At 50.8% G+C, this 27,391-nt stretch overlaps 1 protein-coding gene across 4 annotated transcripts in view; it reads left to right on the top strand.

The window, feature by feature from the left end:
- Positions 1-27,391, top strand: part of LOC105190612 (synaptogenesis protein syg-2) — a 306,100-nt gene that overhangs the window by 228,516 nt on the left and 50,193 nt on the right. For all 4 annotated transcript variants that reach the window (XM_025298587.1, XM_025298586.1, XM_011153434.3 and 1 more), the window contains one exon: positions 18,849-19,057. In XM_025298587.1, the coding sequence (XP_025154372.1) occupies positions 18,849-19,057 (209 nt within the window). The remainder of the gene's footprint in view (positions 1-18,848; positions 19,058-27,391) is intronic.

Genomic DNA, 27,391 nt, shown 5'->3' with positions numbered 1-27,391 from the left:
GCTAAAAATAGTTACGAATCCAACAACGGGATTTTCCCTCACGGCTGATAACTACCCTCGCGAATGTAAAGGCAAAAAAAGGACACACACTCACACACACACACACATATGCATTATACTCGCGCTTCGCATTTACGCGATGCGCGCGAATGTAATTCAGCTCGCTTTCATCCACTCGTAATCATCTCCAGCTTGACTACAAACAGCCACCATCGTCAACACTAACACTACCACCATCAGCGGCATCAGCAACACCATCCACCATAGCCCCATCGTTGCCCCGAAGGCGGCTTGAATGCCAAAAGAGTACACGCGAGCGAGCAGGCGAGCAGGCGAGCTGGCGGGCGAAACAACCGAGCATCCACGTCGCAATCTAGTTTTCTTGCGTCCTCGACCCCGTCGGCCCCGCCGGGAGTCACGAAACAATAAAAGTTCCGCGACCGCGCGTCGAGCGTTGTTAAATAAATTATCCGGCTTCTAATTACGTGAAAAACAGTGGAAACTGCAGAGTCGGTCCCAGCGGTGAGCTTGTAAGCGACGAGTTCGCCGACAAGGACGAGACGAGACGAGGGTGGATAGAAGTGGTGCTGGTGGATCGAGGGACTAGAGGAAGCACCAACGAGCTTCACCCTCCCTCTTTCTCTCTCTCTCTCTCTCTCTCTCTCTCTCTCTCTCTCTTTTTCGAGCGAAGGGTAAGAGACGGACGACAGTACAGGAGAATATAGGGAAGAGAAAGGAAGGAGCGAGCGAAGGAGAAAGAGAGACGCTCGTTGGCGCTGTGATGTTTCACATTCTATCTACAATCGCTCCCCCTTCTCTCTCCCTCCCTCCCTTCATTCTCTCTCTCTCTCTCTCTGTCTCTCTCTCTCTCTCTCTCGCTTTCTCTTCGAACCGCTCGTTTCCCGCGTTTCTTCCTCAGCTTCTTCCGTTAGCTGCCATTTGAATAAGACAAATGTCTTTCGGTAGCGCGGCGTCTCTCTCGCCGTTTCTCCTCCTCCTCCTCCTCCCCCCTTCTCATCCTGCTCGCGTCCTTGCCCTCCGCTGTTGGTTCTTAAAAGTCCGTTTTTGCGCCCTTAATAAATCGCTCGCTCTCTCCCGCGGGGCGCGACTTTACATGGCAGCGGACACCCCCGCGCGAGTTCATGTTTGACGAACGATAATTCGACTGCACGGTCGCAGACGACACGAACGCGGAGGCAGAGGACGGCAGAGAGGACTGCTCGAGAGATAACGACGAGGGCAAGAAACTCGCGAACGTGCGAGCGTGCGCGCGCGCACGTGCGACGCGCCCCGCAGGAAGAAGGGTCTCTACGTACAAAGGCGGCACCCGGTGTTACTGACAGCTTGCGGTTTTGTCGCGGTTTCGACGCGCACCACCTCGCCGTACACGCTGCTCTTCGGATCGCTGCACGCTGGTGGTGCTGGTGGCGAGATTCGCGGAATCGCTGTCGTTATCTCTTGACTTTTATCGCGTGTCGCGTCGCGTCGGGTTGTTTCAATTTGCGGTGTCGTGAGCAAACCGTGGATTCACGCATCGAGCGTCGTCGTCGACGATTTCGACATCGATCGACGTCTTCGTCGCCGTCGTCGACGACTTCGGCATTGACGTCTTCGTCGCCTGACTCACCGGCGCCGCGCGGCGCGATGGGCGCGCGGGCGGGCTGTCGCTGAAGAATTACGCGGCGGAGCGTGCAGCATCGCCTGCGGCGATGTACCCTAACTAGAGGAGTTTGTGTGTCTACCGGCTAGCTCATTCCTAGAGATAATCGTAGGTAAAGTCTAAAGGGGACGAGACGGCGGTCGGCTGCGGTGTCAGCCGTGGCGGCGGCGGCGGCGGCGGCGGCGGCGGTGCGAGCCATATACCAGGTAGCTCATAATGAAAGCAATGTGTCTTCATTTAGCCGGTTGTTTCGCAGCGACGCTACCCGGTATAGGGAACGGTATAATAGAAGGTAACGGCGGCTGGATCTGTAGTAGGGTTGCGGGCCAAGGCGGTAGCTACACCGTACCTTCGCGCGCGCGACGCCAAAGAGGGTGGCGGCGGGGATGGGAGGAGAGGAGGAGGGCGGGCGGGAGAGAGAGAGAGAGAGAGAGAGAGAGTACATTATACCGCAGGTTAGTTGCATATAGCCGAGGGACAATGCTCTTGTCTCTACGGTACGCCTTGTTTGTTACGACTGCCTTCCCCGTTGCCGCCCTCTCGCTCACTCCTCCGCTCCCCGTCACCCACCCTCACGCTCCTTCGCCATCCATTGCCTGCACCTGCACCACCGTCACCGCAACCGACATTATCCGCGACGTCGGTAGTCCTCTCTTGAAGCCAAAATTGTACATGGCTAGAAATACGCCGTGTCGCCTGTGCAGCCACGCGACCATCGAGAGGGATCGATATATTCGCACGAATTCTCCCGTCGGCTGCACCGGAGAATCCGGGGACCGGGACATTCGCAGTCGAGCTGCCGATCGCCGACCTGGCAGATATATGGAAAGCAATCGACCGTCGTGTCGCGAAACTCGCGGCGCGATAAGAATTTAATCGCGCGCGCGCGCGTCGAAGTCTAACGCGATCCTCGCGACGCGAGCAGTTGATTCGGAAAACGCGAAAGAATACTTTACGGTATGCGCGCTCACTTTCCGCCTCGGTTGACTCCCGAGCGCTCTCCTCTCTTTCTTCGAACGAGCACGTACGCGTAGTGACGTTCCTCGAAGAAATGGTTCCCCGAAGTGTGTCATCCCCCTGGCGCCGTGTAATTTTCGAGAAACGAAGGGGACATGTCGGGTGTGAAAGGAAGTCTTCCTCGGCAGCGGGTAGCGGCAAAACGAACGGAAGGGTGTTTTAATGTGCGCGTTATCGCGCGCTATCGCCTCCGAGCGCGGCGCGGCGCGGCGCGGCGCGGCGGGAAGCTCTCTGTCGTTCAGAAGGAATAGCGACGTTTTCATCCCTCACCACCTCATCCCTCTTTGCCGCGAACGAAGCAACGTCGAGACTAATTCACCCTTCGATAAGTGTAATCGGCACTAGTCGGAAGAAATCTTCACGTTCTCTGCGCGCGACAGTTGGCGTCACGATATTCCCCCCATTTCACCCCGATTCGATGCCGCTGCTTGATAGCGCGCGCATATCCGCGCGAGCCTCTAAAGCGATCCCTCAGTCTCCCGCGTGCCGTTCCACACCTGCTTCCCCCCTCGTCGTCGCTAGTTATAAACCCGTACGACCCTTCGGTCGACTTGGGACCGCGAAAGTTCCAGCGCCACGGTCTCGTAATTCGCGAGTTAATTACCAAGCATCGTATTAGGGAAGCGCAAGTGAGTAGAGAGACGGTCGAGTGAAGGGCGGCGGAGAGAGGGTGAGCGAGAGAGGGTGAGCCGCCGGGTTTCCCCGCGTCCCTTTCTTCCGTCCTCCCTTGCATTTGAAATTAAAGGCTTCGTATAGCAGGAGCGATCAAAAGAGCTACTACCTCGTGCCGTCGCTGTCGCCGTCGCCGCGTTCGTTCGTTCGTTCGTTCGTTCGTTCGTTCGTTTGCTCATTCGTTCGTTCGTTCGTTCGCTCGCTTACTCGTGTTCCCTCTGTCGCACCTCCTCTACCGTCCTAGTAAGCCGAAGTAATCGCCAACTCCCGAGGTTGGAAACGCCAGGATATCATAGTCGCGCGACTGTTGGTCACAGCGACGACGCGGAGTAATCGCGGCCTTTATGCCTCGTTCCCGGCAGCTGTTGCTCCGGATAATTCCGACTAATTTTCGCGGCGATTTCTAACCGAACGCGCGCGCCGCTTTTCCCGGCAACAGGTATATCGCCGCGAGGCGAGCGCGCATCGCCGTCGTCGTCGTCCTTGTCATCATCGTCGTAGCAGTGGTAGTTGGTGGTGGTGGTGGTGGTGGTGGTGGTCGCTTTTGACGAGGCGCCGGAAAAAATCGGTATAACGGCGCGTTATAACGAATAACGCGACGCCAGACGATATTCGCTATTAATACAAATTAAAGTCGCGCAAACCGATTATTTTAAACACGTCGCTCCCCCCGCCCCGCACTCTCCGGCGGAACAAATTGCTCCGGCAAGAGAGCGCGGATTTCGTCCCGGTGAAAATGTATCGCTCGCTCGGCGATACAAACTACCACGATTTCCCGGTGCTCCCACCGGATCAAACGCTAACTCATTTTTGTTTTTTATATCAAACGAATCAAAAACTAAAATCAATCAAAAAGAGAGGGAGGGAGTGTGTGTCCCTCGACTTTTTTGCCCCTTTTTACGAGTTGCGCGTGGAGTATCGCTCGCTATTTTTACATGCGCCGCTTAGCAACGCGTGTCGGCACGGTAGATCGATAACGCGCTAATAATTAAGGATTATTTTATACCGAACGCACGGACGCACCGGACGAGCGGATAACAGAAAGAGAGATAGGAAGGGACACTCTTGGGAGCGACGGTGTGAATCTCAAGCTCACACATCCGCGGGTATTTATCGGCGACGCGAGAGCGGAAATCCGTTTCATCCGATCGATAATATCTGTACAAGCAATCCTAGCCTCCGCCATCGCACTATTGTTTCCCGATCCGCGAGATACCAACGCTCAGCATTATCAGTTAACACGGCTAATGCGGCGTCCCAATTTCCAGATTACTAATATCTACCGTGCGGTAGGAAGGAAGATAGAGGAAAGGAAATAGGCCGGCCGACCGATTCAGCGTGAGAGCGGCGGAAATCAAATTACACGACAGCGATGTTTGACCGTGTGGCATGTGTGTGCGTGTGCGTGTGTGTGTGTGTGTGTGTGTACGAATGTGTGCGAGTAAACGAAATTATTAATAAAAATAAAGAGACCGAGCGAAAGAGAAAGAAAGGAGGATGGAAGAGTGAGAGAAAACGACGAGGCAGTTTGCGGCAGCGGCGATGGTGACGGCTTGAATCTACGACCCGCGAACAGCGATGAAGGGTTAATCACGGTTCTGGCGCTCATTGTCGAGGATTACGAGTGTTCTCAGCGGGCAAGGTCCGGACTCGGGGAACGTATCAACTCGCCGTAGACCCGCGGCTTGATGGGCGGCAAGGCCAAAGTCGACGTGTTAATGTGGCTGGAGAGTGGTGGCTTAACGATCGTCCTCGAGGACAACACGGAGCAGCCGAGCGATGCTTTAGCTGGAAATCTTCCTCCTCCTCCTCCCTCCCTCTCTCTCTCTCTCTCTCTCTCTCTCTCCCTCTCTCTCTCTCTCTCTCTTGCGCGCACGTTCTCGTAGTTCGCGCCACATGAGCGCTCACGTCATTGTCGACGTCGTCGTCGCGCGGAAGTCACATGCAACGACAACGACGATGACGATGGCGACGAGGAGCCCTAAAAGCTCCGAAGAAACACGTACGTGCGCGGTATGTACGCGGTAATTCGAAAGTTCCCGGTCGTTTAGGACACACGAAGAGCAGCGGCGGCAGCAAGCCGCCTTGCGGTTTCTACGGAGGAGCGAGCACGCGTCGCACGAAGGGTCCGTCTCGACACGGGAAACGTGACTGACGGCCCAAACTACTCGTGAAAGTTCAACCTTGCCGTTCTCCCACGGCGTAACCTCTCCGGCACATCATCTTCCTTATTTGGCAGAGGAATCCCGCTGCTGAGCGAGAGAGAGAGAGAGAGAGAGAGAGAGAGAGAGAGAGAGAAAGATTTTCTTTCTCATCCGTTTTTCCTTCCTTCTAGAAGGAGAGATTTTCTGTACGCACCGGGAAAACGCGACGATCTCTGTGTCTGTCGTTGGCGAAAAGATAAACCACTGGGTGGGGGTTGGTGGTGGGAAGGGGGGAGGGGAGAAAAAGTGCCGACCGATTCGATCGTCGATGATTTACGTTGTGTCTGCAACTGCAAATTTCCGTGAATTAGTAAACAACGCCACGGAATTTAACCGATTGTCGTCGGGAATATATTTTTGCCGGAAATGTGGGCCACGTTCGGATAATATTATATTGGCCATTTATTAGCGGAGCGGGACCGAGCAGGGAAAGAGGATTCCGGCGTATTTTGCGAATTCGCCGTGTATTGTATATGTGCGGTGCGGTGAGGTGTGCTAGAAAAAAGAAAAAAAAAAAAGAAACAAACGAAAAAAAGGAAAACAAAATATTCAGCGCGACCTATGACCCAGAAAAAGAATCACGCTTCTAACATTATAACTCAGCGCGACTGTGCGAATATGGCGGCGACGGCAGCGGCTGAATAATGAAAAATAAAGGGCAAACGGCCGATATAAAGTATCCGCGAGAGTCAGCCACGTATATGGCGCATTAATTACGCGCAAATAAATATACGCGACGCGTGAAACAAATCGTTTGTCATATGCGCAACTCGAGCGAAACGAGGACTCTCTTTTACGTCACAGTAACGTAATAACGTCGCCCACTCGTAGGGAACATAGATGTAATAATGCCTGTCCGAAAGCACAATACAACAAACCGCGCAAACGCGCCGTTATTATTATTATTATTATTATTATTATGCAGCATATGGTAACGGTAGTAACTACAAACACCAATTTTAGACCATAAAGTCTGTTTCTCACGAGGGTGCACGTGTGCGCGTACACACACACATGCATACGCATACATTTCTCCTTCCGCATACATCCGCCCTAAAAGCACACGGTCGAACGAGTACACGCCGCATAATTCTCACGTCACTTAACTCGCGATGTTAAGGTGACGCGCATCCCTCAAACTGTTGTTCCAATTAAATAGAAAAGTCCAAGAGCACGGGATTTATAAAACAGCGCAACCGCGATGATCGCAGAATAGCCTCGTCGTGAAGCGCGCGGGTGTGAGTCTGGGCGCGGGGGGGCTCGAGACGAAAGAAATCGAGGAAGGAAAGACGCCGTCGGAAAGTGAAAAGTCATTTGCAAGATGGGAAGCGGCGATGTAGAAGTGAGTATGAATAATGGGCCGTCGCTGTACAGCTTGTTCGACTGTCATTGCCGACAGGAGCGGAAGAACACGAGAAAGCCGCCGCCGGAAAGACGAGGGTGAGCCGGCCCGGGGGGGAGGGGGGGTGGGGCAACGGGAGGATAGATAATGCACAGGCATAGGAAATGAGATTGCAAATGAGAAACTATGCTCGCGATCGTGAATCGAAAATATAGTTGAGCGCTATCAGCGACCACTTACAGGCGGCGCGCGCGCGACGAATACTCTTATTATCTTATGACCCGTGATGCGCGACGGGAGGAGAGATCCATCCGGCGCGGCGGTCGCTCTCTGCGGAATTGGCCGCGCATATTGTACACGAGGAAGCGACGGCTGCGGCGAGCGCTACGTGACGTTTCTCAATTTGTCGAAACTGCCGTAACAATGTCGCGATAACTCGCGGCGTGCACCGTCGGTCGTTATACGCGGGCGGCCTCCGCTACGGGAAAGTAGCAAACTTAATAGTCCCTCCAATTCCTTTCAATTTAGCGGCGGCTGCTCGCGTTCGACGACGTCGCCGACGTCGCGTATCGAGCTTTTTCTCCCCGCGAGGCGACGAGCCACATTCCCGGCTGCGATGAGAAAGCGTGAATCTCACGGGTTATCGGGAGGAAGGAGGTAAGAGAAAGAGCCGAGGCAGACGGCAGAAACACTCGACTCGCGAATACTCGCGGAATAAATCGGGGGTTGGAATCGTTGAAAGGGATTTTGCTCTCTCTACCTAATCGCTTATCGATGTGTTTATCCATTATCATATATATTTTTATCGCAGTCCGCTTTCAAAGTCAAACGGATAGGTATTCTGCGTCGAGGGGGAGAAGCGGTGAATCGCTTGGCAGGGTCGTGTGGGATTCTCTCTCTCTCTCTCTCTCTCTCTCTCTCTCTCTCTCTCTCTCTCCCTCTCTCTCTCTCAATTACGGGAGGTCCCGCTTCCCTTTCTGTTCCCGACGCTTCGCAAAAATTCACCGCCTAAAACGACTGTCGTCGTCGTAGAGTCGTCCACCGTGATCGCGCTGATTCCATTCAACGGTGAATTCTAAACGTCCCTTCCTAATCCCAAATTTTTATTCAATTTGAGGCATATTTAGGACTCTTGCTACATCACGTTGGCACAATCGTCGTTGTGTCAATTACGCGAGGAATCCCGGATGACTTCAGCGTCAGGTCCGAAATCTATTTCTCTGTCTAGAGACAGCGAAATCCACCGCTACATTCGCCTACATGAGCGTAACGCTTCGCTTTTCGCGGTATCAGTCATTCGCCACGTGGCTGTATTCCGCGAATGACGACGACGACGACGACGACGACGACGTCAACGACAGCGACGGCGACGCTCGCGGGCGCACATTTATGCGCACTAACGACGGCGAACGACGATCCACCTAACAGCCGGAGACCTAGTTTACAAACTATTACACCGGTGGCATTAATATTCAGTTGGCTCTTATTCGACGGGACGACAAGAAAATGCATAATTCGGCGCTTGCCGACTCCGTCGTGGCGAAACTCTCACGGCTAGAAAGTCGGCTCTTTCTTCTCTCCCGCGCTTAACCCACCCAACCCAGCCACCCCCCTTCAAACCCTCGTTTCCCCTCGTCCCGTTTCCGCCACCCGTTCTCGCTACTCGTTCCCGGCTGCTCGTTGTTCCCCATTTGGTACGCCCCCTGCTCTTTCGCTACCACTTTCGAAACTTACTCCCAGCCGCCGGCGCCGCCGTCGAGGAGGAAGAGAACGGCGCGTTGGCTGCTACTGAGAGAACGATACGTTACCGAGCGGCGAGCCTCGAATTAATTACGAACAGAAGCAAACGCTCGCAGAAAGACAGAGGGAGAGAGAGGGAGAGAAAGAGAAAGAGAGAGAGAGAGAGAGAGAGAGAGGGGGGGGGAGGGGCGTGGAAGAGCCGCTCCTCCGGGTCGCGTTCAGGCAGGGAGCCCCGTGAGGAATGATAGGGCGCTGCGTTCTTACCACGCACTTGGCAGCGCAAGTACACGTACCGCCGGCGAGTACGTATACATTACTACTTGCCGCAGTAGCTACAGCCGCGCTCGGGCAGACGACGGGACGGGACGTGGCGCGGCGCCGCACGGCACGGCACGGCTTGGAGGCGATGAAGATGCCCGCGGCAACGGGGATCACGTCGTTATCTACTTGCGCCAAGTGGCACAGGCACGGAACGGTCCGAATGCAAATACGTCTTAAATTTCGCCCGTTAACGGCAGAGACGCCCGCTTCTTCTCCGGTCCTTATTTCGGTTCTTGCTTCGCAGATGACACGCGCTGCTCTTCGATCTCGCCGCCGCCAGCGGACGGACAAACGAGCGCGGATGTGAACGTAATGCCTTTTCCTCGACATGGACAGAGAGAGGGGGCGGGAGAGAGGGGGAGAGAGAGAGAGAGAGAGAGAGAAAATGTCTATAGAACACTCGACCGTGCCCGGATGGTGCAAAAGTACTCGGTGTGCTGAACGGGTGCGAAGCGAGTCGCGCCTACATGTAGGCTCCGTGGGTGTTTAATGAATATGCAAATCGCTCCCCCGACCGACTCGCCGCAGTTGCCCGAAGGAGCGAAGATAGAAGTGACGTTCCCGTTGCTCCTGGCTGCCGCTGGCTGGCTGGCTGTTACTATTGCTACCGCCGCCTGCACCGCCCGACCGGTGACGATGGTGGTAATGGTGACGGGTGTTGGTACCGCTAACGGCGATGCCGGGCAAAATTCCCGACGCCACTACTCACACCGCTCCGACACAACACACGAACGTTCGAAATTGTCTTTGAAGAGAGACCAGCTCGCGCGCTACATAGTTTATGCGCGTACACGTTGAGTCTCTCTGCCTTCCAAGAGAGAGAGAGAGTGTGTGTTCCGGGAAGGGCGGACTCGAGCGGGTCAAAAAGAGACAGAGGGGGAGGAAGAGAGATTCGCGTCGAAAAAAAAAAAAGTATGTACGTGTCTCGCTTCAAGTGGTTGACAGATGTTGAGAAATCGCGAAATACAGAGAAATTCACTCTCTCGACTTCGACTTCGACTTGGCTCCTCCTGAGCCGCGCTGCGCGCTCTCCGGCATGTTGACACTGCGAGCGCGTGATTAACTCTAATCTTTCCTCTTAATGCATTGTCGGAGCCACTGCGGGTTTTTCTACCGCGTACCGTAATGCGACTTAGACGCTCGCGCGCGTGCGGCGAGCTGCGCGCGATTGGTCAGGGACACTCTGTACATACTGGAAATCGATGGGAGCCGCCGCCCGATCGAAGGCAGCGGCGCAGGTTTCCCATGCGGTGGCGGCATCCACCCTTCCCTCCCTCTTGCCCTCCCTCCCCCCTCGCTCACCCCAGATCCTTTCTCCGCCCAGCGGTTTAATTGAAATTTCCCGACGTTCTCGCCGATGTCGTGTAGCAGTGCGCCGCTTCCCTGCGCTGGAGTACACCGGATGTCTCTTCGTACCCGCAACGAGTCCCGCATATCGCACGAGAATCCCGGCAAAAATTGCAGCGCTCCATCTCCCCCGCGCCACCCACAGCGCCCAACCCCTACTCCAGCACTGCCGGCTACTCAGGGCGAAGTCGCGGAGGGAAGGGGAAGAGAGCGGAGGACAATTAAAATATAGAACGGCGTCGTTAACGTCGAGTCACGTGCGCTGCATGCAATGCACTTAAACATCAATGTGCCTAAAAGGTAGCCTTTATGCTTCTGCCTTTTCGAGAGATTGCTACCGAGAGATATAAGCGGCAGAGGCTATATCGCGATTATAACACGCTCGTATGTTCGATAGGTTTTAGCACGCTTCACGTCCTCCTCTGATCGATGCCCGGGAGAGGCATTTTATTTTCTCCTTTTTTTTGGGGGGGGGGGGATTTCTCCCGCGCGATAAAGAGCCGAGTGTTTTTTCCTCTTCTGCTGCTGTGTCTTTGTAAATGAAACATCGTGAGACAGAGAAGGGAGCGCGGCAAATTGCAATTTCATCGCTCCTCCGCACTTCGCCGAGGACATCGCGCCGGAGAGGAATCGCGTTTCCTCCGTATTCCCGCGAATTCGATCATCACCGGTTCTCTCGCCGATTTCGATTCGCCGGCCAACTTATCTCCTTCTTCGGTGTCATTTTTCCCCTTCTCGAAATCACGCGACATAATCCCGTCTGGCGCGACGGATCGCCCTGCCGACTGAAAACTACCCTTCCGACGTGCACAGTCGTACCCCGCGATGGCGTCCAAGAAACGACGACGACTACGACGGCTGCGGCGGCGGCCGGCGGCGAGACCGTGCACGCGTACCTAAACGCGCGATTTCGCGAAAATATGAAAAGGCGGCGAGGAGACGCCGCGCGAAAAATATGCGCGGCATTCCCGGCGCAACGGGTTCATCTCGGCCGGAAATGGCCTCGATTTATATCGAAGCTGTTTCCAGATGAACGGAAGTGATACGCTTAACGCGCTTCGGCAGCCGATGAATTCCAAGACCCGTCGTCCTACTCTGCCCCCGCGCCTCTTCTGCGCCACCTATCCGTCGATCTGCCGGCTCGCATCCCCACGGCCCACCCTCGATCGGAAGTAGTTCGACCGAGAGGAGAGAGAGAGAGAGAGAGAGAGAGGGAAGGAGAGACAGAAATGGATAGAGAAAGAAAGAGAGAGAGAGAGAGAGGAAGTGAAAGAGAGAGAGAGAGAGAGAGAGAGAGAGAGAGAGAGAGAGAGAGAGAGAGAGAGAGAGAGAGGATGGCGGAATACCGCTCGCGCAATGGGGGTAACACTCTCGCGCGCGAGGGCGAGTAATATACTCTCCGCCGACGTTAGCTCCCGAAGTTATCCTAGCTATTCAAATGGATACGAGAGCGCGGAAATTGCCATAGACCGACGGTCTATGGCGAGCGCCCCGCCGATATCGCGAAATCGATAAGAGACGCGAGTTGTGCGGCATGCGTGCGGCGCGCGAGCGGCGAAGCTCTCCTCCTCTCTCGCTCTCCTCCTCTCTCTCTCTCTCTCCTCTCTCTCTCTCTCTCTCTCTCTCTCTCTCTCTCTCTCTCTCTCTCTCTCTCTCTCTTTCTCGCTCATCCTCGACCGAGAGACAGAGAGAAATCGACCGACTTGTCCGCGTTGTGCTTGCGGTGTGCGCACGGTGCACCCAGACACGTCGTATATCGGCGCGTATGAGCGGCTCCGGCTTTAATTGAATATCCGGCGCGCCGTAGCACGATAAGGATCAATTTTTACGAGCTCGCCGAAGAGACGTCCGGGAGAATAATGACTCTCGAGCGTTGCGCATCGGTCGGGAGAAGGGCGGGAGACACGGCGACGGTGACGAATTTATGCGAGGAATCGCGCAAATTCGCGAGCAGCCGCGATCATCGAGCACGATCGAGCGATTTCACCTCTGTGACCGCGCGGGCTGAAAGTATTCGCTTCGATTTTCGAAAAACGGACGCGCGTTCGCGCGTTCTTCGTCTTGGTCTGCGTTCGCGCTCCCGCTGAAACGAGCTCAATTTCGCTTCGATTGTGAGACTGGAACGAACAACCGTTCGGTACCCGAATGGAAATCGAATTACTCGAATAATCGAAAAGACAATCGTATTTTCGAGCATTTCGATTAAATTAAATTGATGTAGTGACGTTTTCGTTTTAATCGGATTTTCGATACACTGGACATTACGGCGACATTCAATAGTTACTGAAGCCACTTCATATCGATAAATCGTTATTACGGCAATCCTATATAAATAATCAAGGTGGACGCAAGTTATCGGAATGTCGCGCGAAAAAATAAATCCCCTCGCTGACGAGGTGGAGAAAGAGGAAGAGGAAGAGGAGGAGGAGGAGGAGGAGGAGGAGGAAGAGGAGAAAAATCAATTCGCAGCTTTTCGACGAGAAATTAGGACGAGCCGCGTAGCGAGAGCGGAAAATTTCAACGTCGCTACTGTCGACACCAGCGCTGCGCGCGATCAAAGATGCCAAAAGGTCGATAATTGCGCGGTAGATTTCCCGCAAATCGCATTTCCTCCTCGTCCTCCGCGTCGGGCCGTGTCCTCGTCGCTCGACTCGTAGGGCGCGCAGAGCACTAACGCGAAGAGCGACGGCAATTTCGACCGGGTGGGTAACCATCGCGAGCGAGCGAGCGCGCACGCGCGTATTCGGTGCTAAAAATGATTAACATCCTTTGACCAGCGCGCGCTCCACTTTAATCTCGCGGATTACATTTCCCAAGATCCTCGGCCGCGATATATCGGCCCCCGGGGCCTTTATACGCGGCCAGCATCAACTTCAATTAAACCGTAATATGACCAAGGTGAATGCATCGCCGCGCGTAGGGCAAGGCAGGGCAACAAAGGGAGCCGGCCCGGTACGTGCGCGCCAATCAATGGCGCATCGAAGCCAGCGGGCGCGCAGTGCCAGCTTCCTCGCACAGAGCGAGGGAGAACAAGATAGAGAAAGTGAGAGAGAGAGGGAGAGAGAGAGAGAGAGAGAGAGAGAGAGAGAGAGAGAGAGAGAGAGAGAGAGAGAGAGAGAGAGGAAGGGGGGGGAGAGAGAGAGAGAGAGAGAGAGAGAGAGAGAGAGAGAGAGAGAGAGAGAGAGAGAGAGAGAGAGAGAGAGAGAGAGAGAGAGATGAGTCCTCATTGTCCCGCATTCTATCGGATTGGCTTCCGGCGCGGGCACAACGGACGCCGTCCTTTATGCACCGGGAGCCACGCACCGGGAATGCACCACGATCGTCACGTCCGTTGTCCGAGGCAGCGCGCGGAATCGGAGCACGCGGCCGCAAGTCTCGTACTTGCAGAGAAAGCTTCCGAGTGCGAACGGTGCGCACGACTCGGCTCGGCTCGACTCGGTTATACCGCACGGCCGCAAGTTATCGCGCGACACGTGCCGTGGCATTTCGTATTAAGCCGAAGCACTAATTGAGCTCCAGTGGCTCTTCGGTTATTAATCCGCGCGGGAGGCCGGCCCTCCCGCCGGCCTGACTGACCGGACGCGCGTGCGTCCGGTGCGATTTCCGCTTAATACCCCGAACGAGATCAGACGGCTTTGACGGAATTGCCAGGATGTGCCGGTCACCGTAAAATAGACAAGAGATGAAGAGGGAGAGAGAGAGAGAGAGAGAGAGGGGGGGAGAGCGAGATCTCGAATGGAAGCGTCATCTTATTATCCGATAAAGCCTCCGGCTGTTAATTTCCTCCAGGTGGAGGTTGAGTCCCGGCGGCGATTTGAATTCCGGAGATCGTCCGTGAATTAAGAAAGACTCCGTTTCGCCTTTCAACGGCCGATGGCGAAGAGGTCAAGTCGCTCTCTCGTCGGCGCCGATAGACATATACTCACGTAGTGCGCGACGCGCAAAAAATGGACCGCCTCCTGCGTCCAACACCAAGAAACAACCATTCTCCTGCAGAAACTATTGATTGAATGATTTATTGTGCTTACGCCGTGAACGTCAACCGACGGTAACGTTACATGTCAATGTTACAATTTCCCACGCCGCAATGCACGCGCAACGTGTAACGCGTGCTGTGTACGTAACAGTTACATCAGACAGAGTGGGAAATTATAATATTGACATAACGCTGCTGCTGCTGCTGCTGCTGCTGCTGCTTGTTGTTTACCCAGTATGCGTGTCACACAGCTACGCGAGTTTACGTGGACAGGCTTTAGCGCGCGATCTTCCTTCGCTGTCTCGCGCGCTGTCTCGCCCCCGGGGTGCATAATTCAAAAATTCCCATGCCGCTGGAGATGCGAGTACACAAGCAAGGATCACGCGAGTCGAAATTCGCGTCGGTGCCGCCGCGGCGGGGCGCGCCATTCAGCGGCGGGATTATAAATTCCCGCATTACTTATAGCGGCAGGACCATAAAATTCATAACGACGTACAGCGCCGTAATAACGACGAACGAGCGACGGCCGTCGTCGTAGCGCGCCCGACCTGTTACAGCATTTGTAGGAATTTACGACGAAGCGCCACCGCCGCCGCCGCCGACGCCGCCGCCGCCGCCGCCGCCGGTGCTACCGTAGCTCGCAGCAAGCGAGAGCCAACCCAGTTAGCTACCTAGCTCGGCCGCCGACCCTGCACCCACTACCGTAGCCGTAGCACTGCGAACTACCCTCCACCCCTGGCAGCTTCGCGATAGCTTAAAACTTTCAGGGTAGTTTCGGAAATGCCGCGCGCGCAAACAGACTCCACTTCCCGGCAGCGGAACTTCTTGCGCTGTGCGCGCTATATAGCGAATTTATCGGCATTAAATAGTCGCGCATTTTTGTAACGCCGTAGCAGCTCTTGGCAGTCACCCCCTAGAGCTAGTCGCGAAGCACAATGCGCTGGAACTTCGTCCGAGATCGACGAAGCGTGTCGACCGTGCCGCGTAAGCGGGGCCGCGGCGGAAACTCGGGATATCTCGGAAATATCGACTCGCTGCTCGTCGCGAGCGGCAGTCCGCGAATCCGCGATTCTCTCGGCGAAACTCTGAGTGCCGTCTTAAAGTCGGATTAAGGACGTGGAGAGTCGGTCGATTGTACACGGGAGGATCTGAGAGAGAGAGAGAGAGAGAGAGAGAGAGAGAGAGAGAGAGAGAGAGAGAGAGGGAAGAGCGGGAGAGAGAGAGGGAGGAGGGGGGAGACAAGGAAAGGGAGAGAGGCCTGTGGAATCGGGGAAAATAGCAAAGTATAATAACGCACCATCATCCGTTGAATTATTACGCGGGGAAATCCGCGTATCGTGCGTGACGCGCTGTTAAACGACGTCGTAATACGCCTGTTTCTTCATACCGTGTCTTGTAATCGCACACTGTGCCGCACGATAGGTCACATCGTGTCTTTCTCTTTTTCTCGCTCCACCCTCCTCCTTCTCACCGTCACACCCTCTCTGTTTCTCCTCCATTAGTATACTGATTTCATATTCCGAAGTGTACAAAGTGTACATACGGCTGGCAATGTATCTGACAGTCAAATGGCCGGCGCGCGACCGACGACGCTACAACGGAATCTCATTTTTCGACGCGACGCGGAAGATTCAAATGGCGAAAGTGTACACCCCGGTGAGTCCCGTTTTTAAGCACGATCGAAAGGAGCGGCTTATTATTATTCCGCTCTTGAATGGATATTCATGCGCCCGGGGTACACAGAAACCGAAATGTTTAGCCATGCAAAATATGTTTCATCTACGCGCGCTTCTGAATGTGAGAGCGCTTCCTCTCTCTCTCTCTCTCTCTCTCTCTCTCTCTCTCTCTCTCTCTCTCTCTCTCTCTCTCTCTCTCTCTCTCTCTCTCTCTCTCCTCTCTCTTTTCTGGCTTTACTCGCTTGCATCCTTTTGCCGCGGATTATTCCAACACTCTCTCTCTCTCTCTGTGTGTGTTTTTTGTTTAAGTGCAAAATTGACTGGGGACGTTACGTGGCCGTCCCTTTGACTTTCTCTGATGCGCGCGCGCTCCGTGAGGTCGCGGAGTATGTGCGCGCGACTGGAAACGTTACGTGGTAGTACGTTTCCGATGGCGAGGAGAGATGTTGCGCTATAATTGGTCGCCCTGGCCTGTGACAGGCATAACCACGTCCCGATATGGACGTCCGACCACTAATCTGTTATACCTTGCTGTATCACACGCAGCGCCGTTAACACGACATCGTAATGCATTACGATATCGATGGTAGGGCATTTGTCTCGGCGGACGCAGCTTAGCCTCTATAACTGAAAAGCGAAGAGACACGGACACCTGATGATGAGGACCTTCCCTCCGCTGAGAAAGCGGCCGTGACGCGAAGAATCGTTCTCGTCGTCGACGTTCTTTCCCCGTATAGATTTCGTCGTCGCAATTTCTCGCGAGTAAACGCGAACGCCGCTCGCGACCCCGACGACTTTGCTCTTTATACGTGACGCGTGCACACGCAGATTCTCCGAGTTAATTCGGAGGATAATAACGCGTCGCTACCCCTCTGCGCGCTCAACTCTCCAAGTTTCGAACGACCTGCTGTACGCGCCCGCGCAATTCGCAGCCATACGAGAATAACCGCTTCAACTACGATCCGGCTGCATGATTGTCCGTCGGCAAGCTCGATCTTTCCGTGTGATCCTGCACGTACGAGAGAGCGAGGTTAGTTTGCCGTTACCCGCCGAACGTTGCGTACGAACACCAACTTCACCGTTTCGGTCAAGTTCCGCGTCTGCTTTCTCTTCCACCCGCCTGCTACCGTGGTAGCGTATAAACGCCTACGAAGCTATGTGTTACTAGTCGGCATGTGCACTTTAGACGTAACTAGCGAGAACGAGAATGCGAGAGAGGGAAAGAGAAGAGAGAGAGAGAGAGAGAGAGAGAGAGAGAGGGAGGGAGGGAGGGCGAGAGGCGGCAGTCGGCTGCTGCTGGCCGGATCGTTGTTGTTGCTCGGCACGGCATATGCGCGAATGCATGCGACGATCCGGTAGTCGCAACGTGCACGCGGCACACGGTACACACTTTGCTGCCAGCTGGCGAGTAATACCGGGTCGTAATACACCGGAGGAATGTACGCGGCGACCGGCCCTCTGCGCCCACCCTGCTGCCGCTGCTGCTGCTGCTGGTCATCCTCGTCGTAGTCCGGCAGCGGCAGCCGGTTTTAGCCCTTCGCGAGCGTCCGCTCACCCCGAACTACCAACCGCCCTTCCGCCCTTGCTCTTCCGTCCGTTCCGCGTCCCGCTGCACGACCGGAGTCTGGTAGCGAGCGAAGCACTCGTGGTATTTCCGCAAATTCGATGCTCCGCCGATGTCCCCGGGACGAGGTATGCGCGGGCGAGGATCTGCGGTGAAGCACTGTCCGTACACAGCTATCGCTGTTGCTGTTGCTGCTGCAGCTCCCTCGGCTAGAACCGAACGCGCGTCCGAGTGTGGAGCACGACCGGCTGGCCGATGCATTCTTAATTAACGCCTCGGGAGCCGCAGGTGCGCTAGTTTTTAGCGCGACAGTCGGCACGAGGGACGATTCGCCGCGTTTACACGCGACGCTGACGGAGCGCGAGTCGGGATCGTCATCTGGCGATTTTTCCGTCCGAGCAGGGGCAGGGGGACGACGGCGGCTTGGAGGCACTTACGCCGCACGAAAGTCGTCCGTTTCGTCTGATGATCCGGCAAGCTTGCGCGAAGGAGCTGCATCGGGCCGCTTGTCTCATGTCTTTTTCCGACCCGCCGATCGTTCTGCATGCACTTAAACATGTACGACGCGATAGTTTCGAGTACGCCCAGACGCATAAAACTCGAATGGGGGAGTTTTAAATGCGAGTTTCACTTCGCCGCGGTGGTCGAGTTTCGTATGAAATTAATTAGTGAAATTATATGCTCTACTATGTCACATACGCGTGTCCTTTATTATCCAACTTTCTCACCCGCATTTAATATGCGCGAAGCGTTCAACGTACTAAAGAGCAGAGAGAGAGAGAGAGAGAGAGAGAGGGGGGCAGAGAGAGAGAGAGAGAGAGAGAGAGAGAGAGAGAGGGGCAGAGAGAGAGAGAGAGGGGCAAGAGAGACAGAGAGAGGGAGTCGACAAAATTCTCGTCCCGCGTCGCGCGCGGTGCATTGCAGTTCTGAAGTTCTGCGTTTGTTCCGCTTTATTTTTTCATCGCGAACCACTACTCCCGGCAGTCGGGAGCCGGGAAAATATCAAGCTACACATGGCGCAGTCATGCCCGCGCGAGTGTTCCTCGCGAAACGATTCTCGTTTATATATACGGAATGGCATTCACGAGAGCGCCAAGCGCTCCTCCACTCCCTCGCGATCGCGCGAACTCGGGCTTGATATTTCCTCAGCTTAGCGCTCGGTCGAACTCGCATCGCACAAATCACATTTTATTCTTGCGAGAGAGAAAGGAGACGTGCGAGGCAGATTCTTCAGTTCGCGATACGATAATAATAGCGACGTGAAATTTGATCACTCTCACGTAACAAAGAGAAAAGAGTAATGCAAAGTGTCAAACTTTTTCATTTCAGTTACGACATGCGCGGGAAACACTCGGAAAAGGCGTCGCACTGGATGGACAAGGAGTACCTGAACGACCGGGCGTTCTTCCGAACGGCCACGGAGCCGGCAACTTTGAACATTAACCATGTGCAGGAGAAGGACGAGGGCGAGTACAGGTGCCGAGTGGACTTTACTAAGAGTCCCACCAGAAACTCCAGAATCCACCTGACAGTGATAGGTTCGTGTCACCCGACATAATTTAGCCTCGACCGCGAGAGGACGAGGAACGCAGGCGCGCACGCCTGCGTCAGCGAAATTTGCTCTCTCACGTTGAGAGGGAAAATTTTCGCAGGCGACTTGATGACACGCGAGAAAGGAAGTCGTGGTATGGATTGTATTATTTCGAGTGGCCGAGCGCCGAGTGCGCGATCGCACGAAGAAAAACGCACGAAGATGAACGTTTGATTTCTTTCTTCTTTTTATGTCTTTTTCCTTTGTCTCTTTTGCGGCGAAACGATGATTTCACGTGACAGCGACCGCAAGATCGCGTAGTTCGCGCGATTGTCGAAGAATGTTAGACGCGTCGGTAAACTCGCCGGCGAGTTATATAATTCATCGATCATTGCATTAGAATCTTGATAGGATTCTATTATGCATGGTTCGTGAAAATCCGTGCTCAACGGGGGGAAACAATGTGCGGGAGCGAATTCCGCCAGTCAGTTTCACATAGTTAGGATAATTAAACACGCAATCCTTGTTGTCGGTTGGCTGCCTCGCGTTTTTCCTATTATCCTGCTGCTCGCGACTCCAATTGGCACGTTAAAATCAAATTAATCCCGGATATTCCGGATTCGAAACCGCGAGCCGTCGAGTTATATCCGGCGCTCTTCTTTGCGCTTCTTTCGCGCCGAGGGACCGTGAAACAAGGAACAATTGTCTTATCCGACGAGAGGGCCGAGTGTTTCGCGATATCACGTCGTCGTCACTCGAAACGACGAGAAAAATCATTTCCATTCAATTTTTTACGTTTCCTCTCACCTCCCGGAGCTACATTATCGCCTCTCGCTGAAAAGAAGCGACTCGTCGTCACGGCACTCGCCGTAGACAATAGAGTGATGTTCGTCGAGCGAGATAATTATTATCGCGTCGAAATATATTGAGAAGGGAAAAGTATATTTCTCTGACTCTGATGGAGTCGGGGCCAAGAGATAGAAAGAGAGAGGGGGAGAGAGAGAGAGAGGGAGAGAGGGAGAGAGGGAGAGAGAGAGAGAGAGAAAGAGAGGAAAAATCGTATTTTCGCGGCACCTTCTTTTCGCGAATTCGCGTTTCCCTTGTCTCCCGTTTTTGCTGCCGTCGTTGTCGCAATGCCATTTACACGCTGTTACAAAGAACGTTTGATCTACCGTTGAAAGTGCCGCTTCGGCTATACACACTTGAAGACGCTTAATGCGTCTTGAAAAGAAGGGGCCACAGGATTTTACAAAAGCGCGCGATGACGACGGCGACGTCCACCTCGGACGTTTCTTTCGTGCATTAAAGGCAGGTACTTCCCCGAGGAAATGGGTCTCACTACATGATTCCTCGATTACGGGGCGTTCGCTTTACGCAGCGAGCGACCCTTCGGGGAGGTCGCTCTATCAGCACGACGATTACTGGAGGATTCCCGCTCCCCTGTTGGATAAAATCTCTCTCGCACGAGACTTAGGCGCACGGTCACGACGATGTCGTAAATCATCGCAATAGCAGGAGAATTATATAGCGGGAAGTGATTTCAATAAAGAGTATTTGGTGATCGAGCGGCATTTTGGAGCGACCCTCCCGCGCGAGATATTTCGCACGCTTCCGAGCAGATTTCCGCGGCGAGCGAGCGCAGATCGCGGATCCTATTTCCAGTTTGGCGGACGTGCCGAATCCCGACTCCGAGAAGATCCAGCGTGGAAAGAGCTTAACTCTCATCGCGGTCGCTCGATGTTTTCTCGCGACGAAACACGCGCGTACTTACACACACACACACACACACACATACATATACACACTTGCCGCTATTTTCGAAGTGCGTGTACGCTTTCGTGGACGATACGCTTCCTCTTCCGTATTTCGTGGCAGACATCATAATTTTCCGAGGGCGCATCAAGCCCGTGACCCGCCGCAGCCGTCGCCGATGCGAAACTTGGAGACGCTACAAATTAACCCGTTAAATCCCACGCTATCATTTGTCATATGAAAATGTTCGTCGGAAATGTGTCGCACTACCACTGTTCGTCCTACCCCACGCTCGCTCACGCATTCGCACGCACAAGTGCGTGAACGCGCGCGCGCGCGCGCAAACTTCGCCAACAATTGGAAACAGTCACACCGAGCGGCGCGAAATGTTGCAAACATCATTTCTCAAGCTTCGCGGCGAGATTACCAAAATACACGACATCGTGCACCGAAATATTTGATAAAACCACCGCCGTGAAGGGGAAATGTTTCCCTTCAAAGCGTGAGTTGTCGCGATTTCGCCGCGACAGTTTGTCGCGTTGCCGGGAGAGTCTCCCAGTTTCGATTCTTCTTCCTTTTCGACCACACAGTGTTAAATTTTTGACTGTTCAGATTCCTGTAAACTCCCCCCCCCCCCCGCCCGCCCCCACACGCACTACGCGCGGAGCTTGTATTTGAGGATACGATAAATTGAGCGGATTATCGTCGACACGACGCGTCGACGCATCGCTCGCTTCAGCGCGAGTACAGCGCGGTGAATGCGGCGGCTCCCGAGGACTCGATCGCCCGATTAGCTTCTCCGGCGGCTGAGGGTGCACACTAGCTGTTCGTAACTTACAGCTTACCTTAGATTACGTTGGATCATCGCTCGATATCATAATAAACGCGCTTGCGCTTGCGCGCGTATCAGTTAAAAGCGAACTCGCACGAACACACGGCTACGGTTTATTATTACGGTTTTCCGCGTAATCGATCATTGGCTCCATTTATTATCTGCTATATAATCCGCCCGTCGCGTTTCCGTGGTCCCGAGGATTCGGGTACTTTGCCAGTGAGCGTTTGATAATTCGGCCCGCGCACAGCCGTTGCATCGCGCACATCCGGATATAACACACCGGACGCAAAGCTGATATTTAATGGATATTAAACAACCTCTATATGGCAAGCAAAATTTTACTGTTTGTATACTGACAGGGGGGGATAAAAGTAGTTCGATCTCGATAAAACAAAATCTCGAGAGCTTTTGATCCTTGATTGCAAATTTTCAATTCAAATTCGTGAATACCGACCTCAAAAACGCCAAAATTGATTGATATAGCCAGACTATCCTACTACACTTTTCATTCCACCTGCTATATGAATTATCTCTCTCCATGATAAAACTTTTCCTATTCCTATATAAATTCAAATTCACAGTTGCGAGTAAGTTTTATGAGATTAATATAATAATTTTACGATTTTAATTAAATGATTTTACACGATGAAACAAATCAATTTAGAGACAATCGTGAGTTATATTTATATCAATGTTAAATTAGATTTTAAAGATACGTGTGTATCGAATGTTTATTATATTATGGATATGACATTATGACTTGTCGGAATAAGGTTTCCAGAAATCGCTTACCTTTTCTTATTAGATACTTTTTATCACGCGCGACAAATTCCTGCGACTTCAGTCGAACTTGAAGTCGGACAATTGCAACATGTAGCACTGTAGCCATTGACTTACCTTGTAGCATTTGATGTAGCATTTGATGTAGCAGTTGATGTAGCAAATGATTTTTCTCTGCCGTAGAATCATGATGTAGAATCATAAAGCAAGACTCAGCTCGAGATTATTTAATATTCGAATATTTCAATATTTTTTTAATTTAAAGTTAAACTTTGTTCTAATTGCAATTATAAAAATATTAATTATATGATTTATTTAGTAGTAAAGATTGTGTGTGGATTGAGAGAGTATTAAGAATGTAGAAGAATCTCAAGATATTTTTGCTTCACTACTCCTTTTTCTCTTTACTCTGCATTAAATCCGCGTCGATAACATTTATAGTCTACAAAAATTGATAAAATCCTTCCAGCGAAGCATTTAAAAATTATTTTTCCTGTTTCTCATACCGATACGCGTTTTCGTTACACGTGAAAAATTCGAGAATTATTGCGCGCTCGGGTGCATCGCGCGAATGCGCGAAAACCATTCGCCCATTTCCGTTCGCTATGGTAACGTTCGGCCGGAGGAAAAAGAACGCACTTCGTTTGCGCAGTAGACTGAAGGAATTCTTGGCCACATTGAACGGTCTAAATAAATTTTTTTATTTCAAAAAGCCCCCTCCCCGCCGCCCCTCTTCGCTCAGTCATAGGAGTGCTTTTACTCTCCTCGACCCCTCGCAGTATTGTTCGCCTTTTCTGCGCCTGATGCTATTCGCGCCGACAGAGCGACTCTTTTTTTTTATTCTACCACTTAGGTCTAGTCCGTTCTTACTGTCGATTCCTATTCTCTTTGCATAACCCTTTTAAGTCCCACCTGTCTGTCCACCCTCATCCTTTCGTCTGTCCGTTGCGTCAAGTAGAACAAAGCTAGACACGCTGCAAATCTCTTAGTCAATGAGACTAAGGTATTCCAACTAAGGTTGAAGAGGAGAAGTGAAAGAGGTTGAGAAATTATGGCGGCATCGCGAGGCCACGTGGCATACGCCGTGACCATGTCCGCGTCCTCTCCTTCCCATCCAATGGCCCCAACGAGACGAGACTTCCGGAGTCTTGAAATTTTGATAACGGGCTTGCAAAAAGAAACACCACTGTCAACGGCGCTCGATTGTTTGCCGAAAAACCCCGAGTTACATCGGAATAGGTAATTTGAAACGAGCACGTGACGACGTCGACGTTATATACTAATAAACTAATAAACTAATTGGCAAGCATCTATACAGACGCGATGGGAAATGAGCGATGTGTGGCTTGTATTCGGACGATAGAATGATTCTTGTCGGTGATATCGCTGATCCTCCATACTAGTTTACCTACGAGGGATGTTGAAACGACGCGAGGCACCTCTTCGTTAACTAACTTGCCGCTAACGCTTCATCGCGAGGAAAATATCAAAGAAACTTCGCGTTCGTGCGCATTCGATGCACGACAGCTAGTCGCCAGTTGTCAGTCACGATCGCAGTGCGATCAAAAGTTGTACCGCTCGAGCGAAAACTTTTGGAAAACGCACATTGCTTGTGCGGAACTCGAAAGAGTGCCAGAATGCTCGACCATCGAAAAAGCCGTTTGGACCAAATAATTATTTATCAAAGCCCGTTTCCTGTCCGCTGCCTTTCTTCGCTTATTACTCTCTTCCACCCCTTGGACGTCTTGTTTCCCTCTTCTGCGCATGAGCATTAGCGTGGGTAGAACGGCTACGTAACCCAGCCCGCGTGTGTCGTTTACACCCCCCTTCCCCCAATTATCAAACTACTTTTGCAATTAGATCGACAAGTTTCTCTATAGTAAGTGCGAGGCTAGACACGCGCTTGTCAGTAAAGCTAAGGTTGCCAACGAAAGAGGAAGAGAATGAGTGGAAGAAGTTTGAGAAATTATGGCAACATACGCGTGGCCATAATTTGTGGCACGCGTGGCATATCCTTCCCACCCAAACGAGACAAGACTCTCGGAGTCTTGAAAAATCCCACGGGCTGCAAAGTCATCACAGGCACTATTTATTCACTCGGTTATCGGACGTGATACCCCCATCGAACAAAAACGATAATTACGAGTACTATGATACTAGAAGAAACGAATAGTGATGTTATCATACTTTAATATACTAATTGGCAAATGAATACATGCACGATCGACAACTGGCGGAACGTACACTGTGTTGAAAAAAATTTCGCGGGAACGTAGAAAAACGGAACCATTTGCCCGAGTCGAATTTATGTCATGTCCATGTAATATCGATTCCATATTTATGAACATTTAATTAAGCTGAACGTGGGAACGAGTCAAAGCGAGCCGATACCGCGAGTCAAGTTTTAGTTCGATTTTATTAGAAAAATAAAAATTTTATATATATTTAATATTCGATCATCTCGATATTCTTTCATTTGCAGTTGATCGTTATTCTAATAATTGATCAAATCTTTTTTTCAAATTGTTAGTAAGTCAGTTATTATTTGCATTATGTACTCAGCTGCGGGTGATATAATATTTAAATGATATAATACAATTTTTGCAGAGTGCAAGAGTTAAGGGAATATTAATTTGAATATGAATTATGAATAAGATTTCAATGTATCTATGTAAGAGGCGCAAGGAATTTTTATTTTTGTTCTTTTCTCGAGCGTTAAAATTCGCGATGAGCTTTATAGATTCGTCGCTCAATTATCCGCGCGATACCGCATCGTTATTGAAATGATAATGAAAAGTAAGCAAATGGTGGCGTTATCGTATATTAATATGTTAATTTGTTAAGTAGATATATATCCGATTTGCAATGAGCCAACTGTGATTGTATTAATACGAAAAATTGTTACAAAGACGAAAAAGCACGATCACGTATCCCCGAGTCGAAATTTTAATTCTATATTAACCCTGCAATTTCCGTCGAACTTGAAAGGTCCATAAAGAATATCAGGATATAATATAGCTATTTACTTGCCTGCGCGAATATTTGTTTACTGCTGTTTTCTTCACGTTGAGTACTGTCATTCTCTCGATGTTGATTCGTAAAGGAAAGTCATTTCAAGGTTATGTAATATTTGATTATCTCATTGTCCTTTCATCTGTGTGGCATTTAATTTTTATTCTAATTTCTGATTGCTGATTCTAATTGCTAAATTCTAATTGCTGATTCTGACAATTATTAATAATATAATTTATTCATCTACGTATAATATAATATTTATATAAGTGCAATTTATGCACGGTGAGAGATAAACGAATATTAATAACCTGACAAAAGGATAGATTTAAAATAACTAGAAAATAGCTCTTAAAAGAACTGATATAAAGTTTATTGAATTGATTTTATTTAAAGCTGTAAAAGAAAACGGTTCCCATCCAATAATGCTATATATATATATCAATAAAGATCTAAGTTCGAGTTCGCGTATAATAAATAGAATGACAATGAGAAAAAAGACTCTGTGTAATGTCGGTCTCGCGGTCCAAAAAGCATTATTAGACAAAAATTAGAATTTACAAAATTTAGATTTTACATATATATATAAAATTGTATTTTAAGGCCGGTATTCATAATTGTTAATTATTCAAGATCTTTGATTGAGAACATAATTAATTCATATTCACGAACTGTTACTCCGGTATTTGCAATATTTCTTGCATAAAATAATATAACATATACAAGTATAGATTATCCAATGATCGAAAATTAATAAAGCTATAATTATCCGTCATATACGACAATTTATGAATGCCAGCCTAAATTTCGATTCGGGTATTTTCTAGTTCTCGGTAAGTCTGTCAAACGTCCGTAAAAAACGGAAATCTGTATAATAATTGATTTGACACACCTGAAAATTTATGATGCGTCGTTATGTAGAAGGCTCGGCCTTCTAGAATCTTCGCCGTTCGTCGTTCACCTTGGTTTCTCGACCCAGCATTTTGGATGCTCCGTCGTTGCACGTTGATAGCAGCACTAACACTCTATGCTCTAATGCTCGCGTAGATACGAAGATGCACGTATGAAATAAAAGAATATCCACAAGAGTCTAATTAATTAATATTTTAATCACTCCGAGAAAATAAAATAATTTGCGACGCGTATATCACTTGCTGGCTCGAACTACAACGTCGCGAGAGCCAGCGCTCACTGATCGCCACCTTGAAGCTCGCGTGATTAAATTCATTCGCTTGACGCGACGATCACTGCGAAGGGATACGCAAAAAAATCTTAGCGGTAAGTAAATCAAACCATAGTCAAGCAACCAACCAATTATCGGCCGTCTCTGCTTACGTTCTCGACTATAATTGGTTGGTTCGCTTACTGTTTATGTCGTACGTGTTCTTGTAAGTGTTTCTGTGTATCTCCAGCCTATGTTTACGCGCTTCTAATCTATTATTTTGAGTTTCTCACGCGTCGTATATCTTTCCGTGACCAAGTTTTACATTACATTTATACAAAATATTTCAATGGCTTGTTGAAATATTTAATTGGGTTCTCGCTGGTATGCCGTTAATTAATATGCATCGCGTGAAGCGATCAGATCTGTATACACAAAATGTATTAAGTCTTTTCACGTAGACTTAAACTTGGTTACGATATCATATTATAACGCAAGAATGATGCATTTAATTAAAAAAAAAAAAAGAGAGAGAGAGAGAGAGAGAAAGAAAGAAAAGGATGCCAAATTCACATGTTGCCCCTAATTATCTTTTACAAAAATAATTATATAAAAAGAAATTATTGTACAACAATCTCATTTTTGTAGAAAACAATAAATTTAAAATATTAAAATCATAAAATACACAGAAGAAGTGTGCGGAGAAGAAAAATATTTTTTCAAAAACATATGATTGATCGATTTGATCAATCGATCGACGAACGGATTGCGCAGATGAACGAAAGAGCGCAAACGAATGG

Source organism: Harpegnathos saltator, unplaced genomic scaffold (genome assembly GCF_003227715.2).
Source record: "Harpegnathos saltator strain DR-91 unplaced genomic scaffold, Hsal_v8.6 scaffold225, whole genome shotgun sequence".
NCBI lineage: Eukaryota > Metazoa > Arthropoda > Insecta > Hymenoptera > Formicidae > Harpegnathos > Harpegnathos saltator.
Note: the sequence above shows the minus strand (reverse complement) of the source record. Positions and strands in the feature narration are given on the sequence as shown.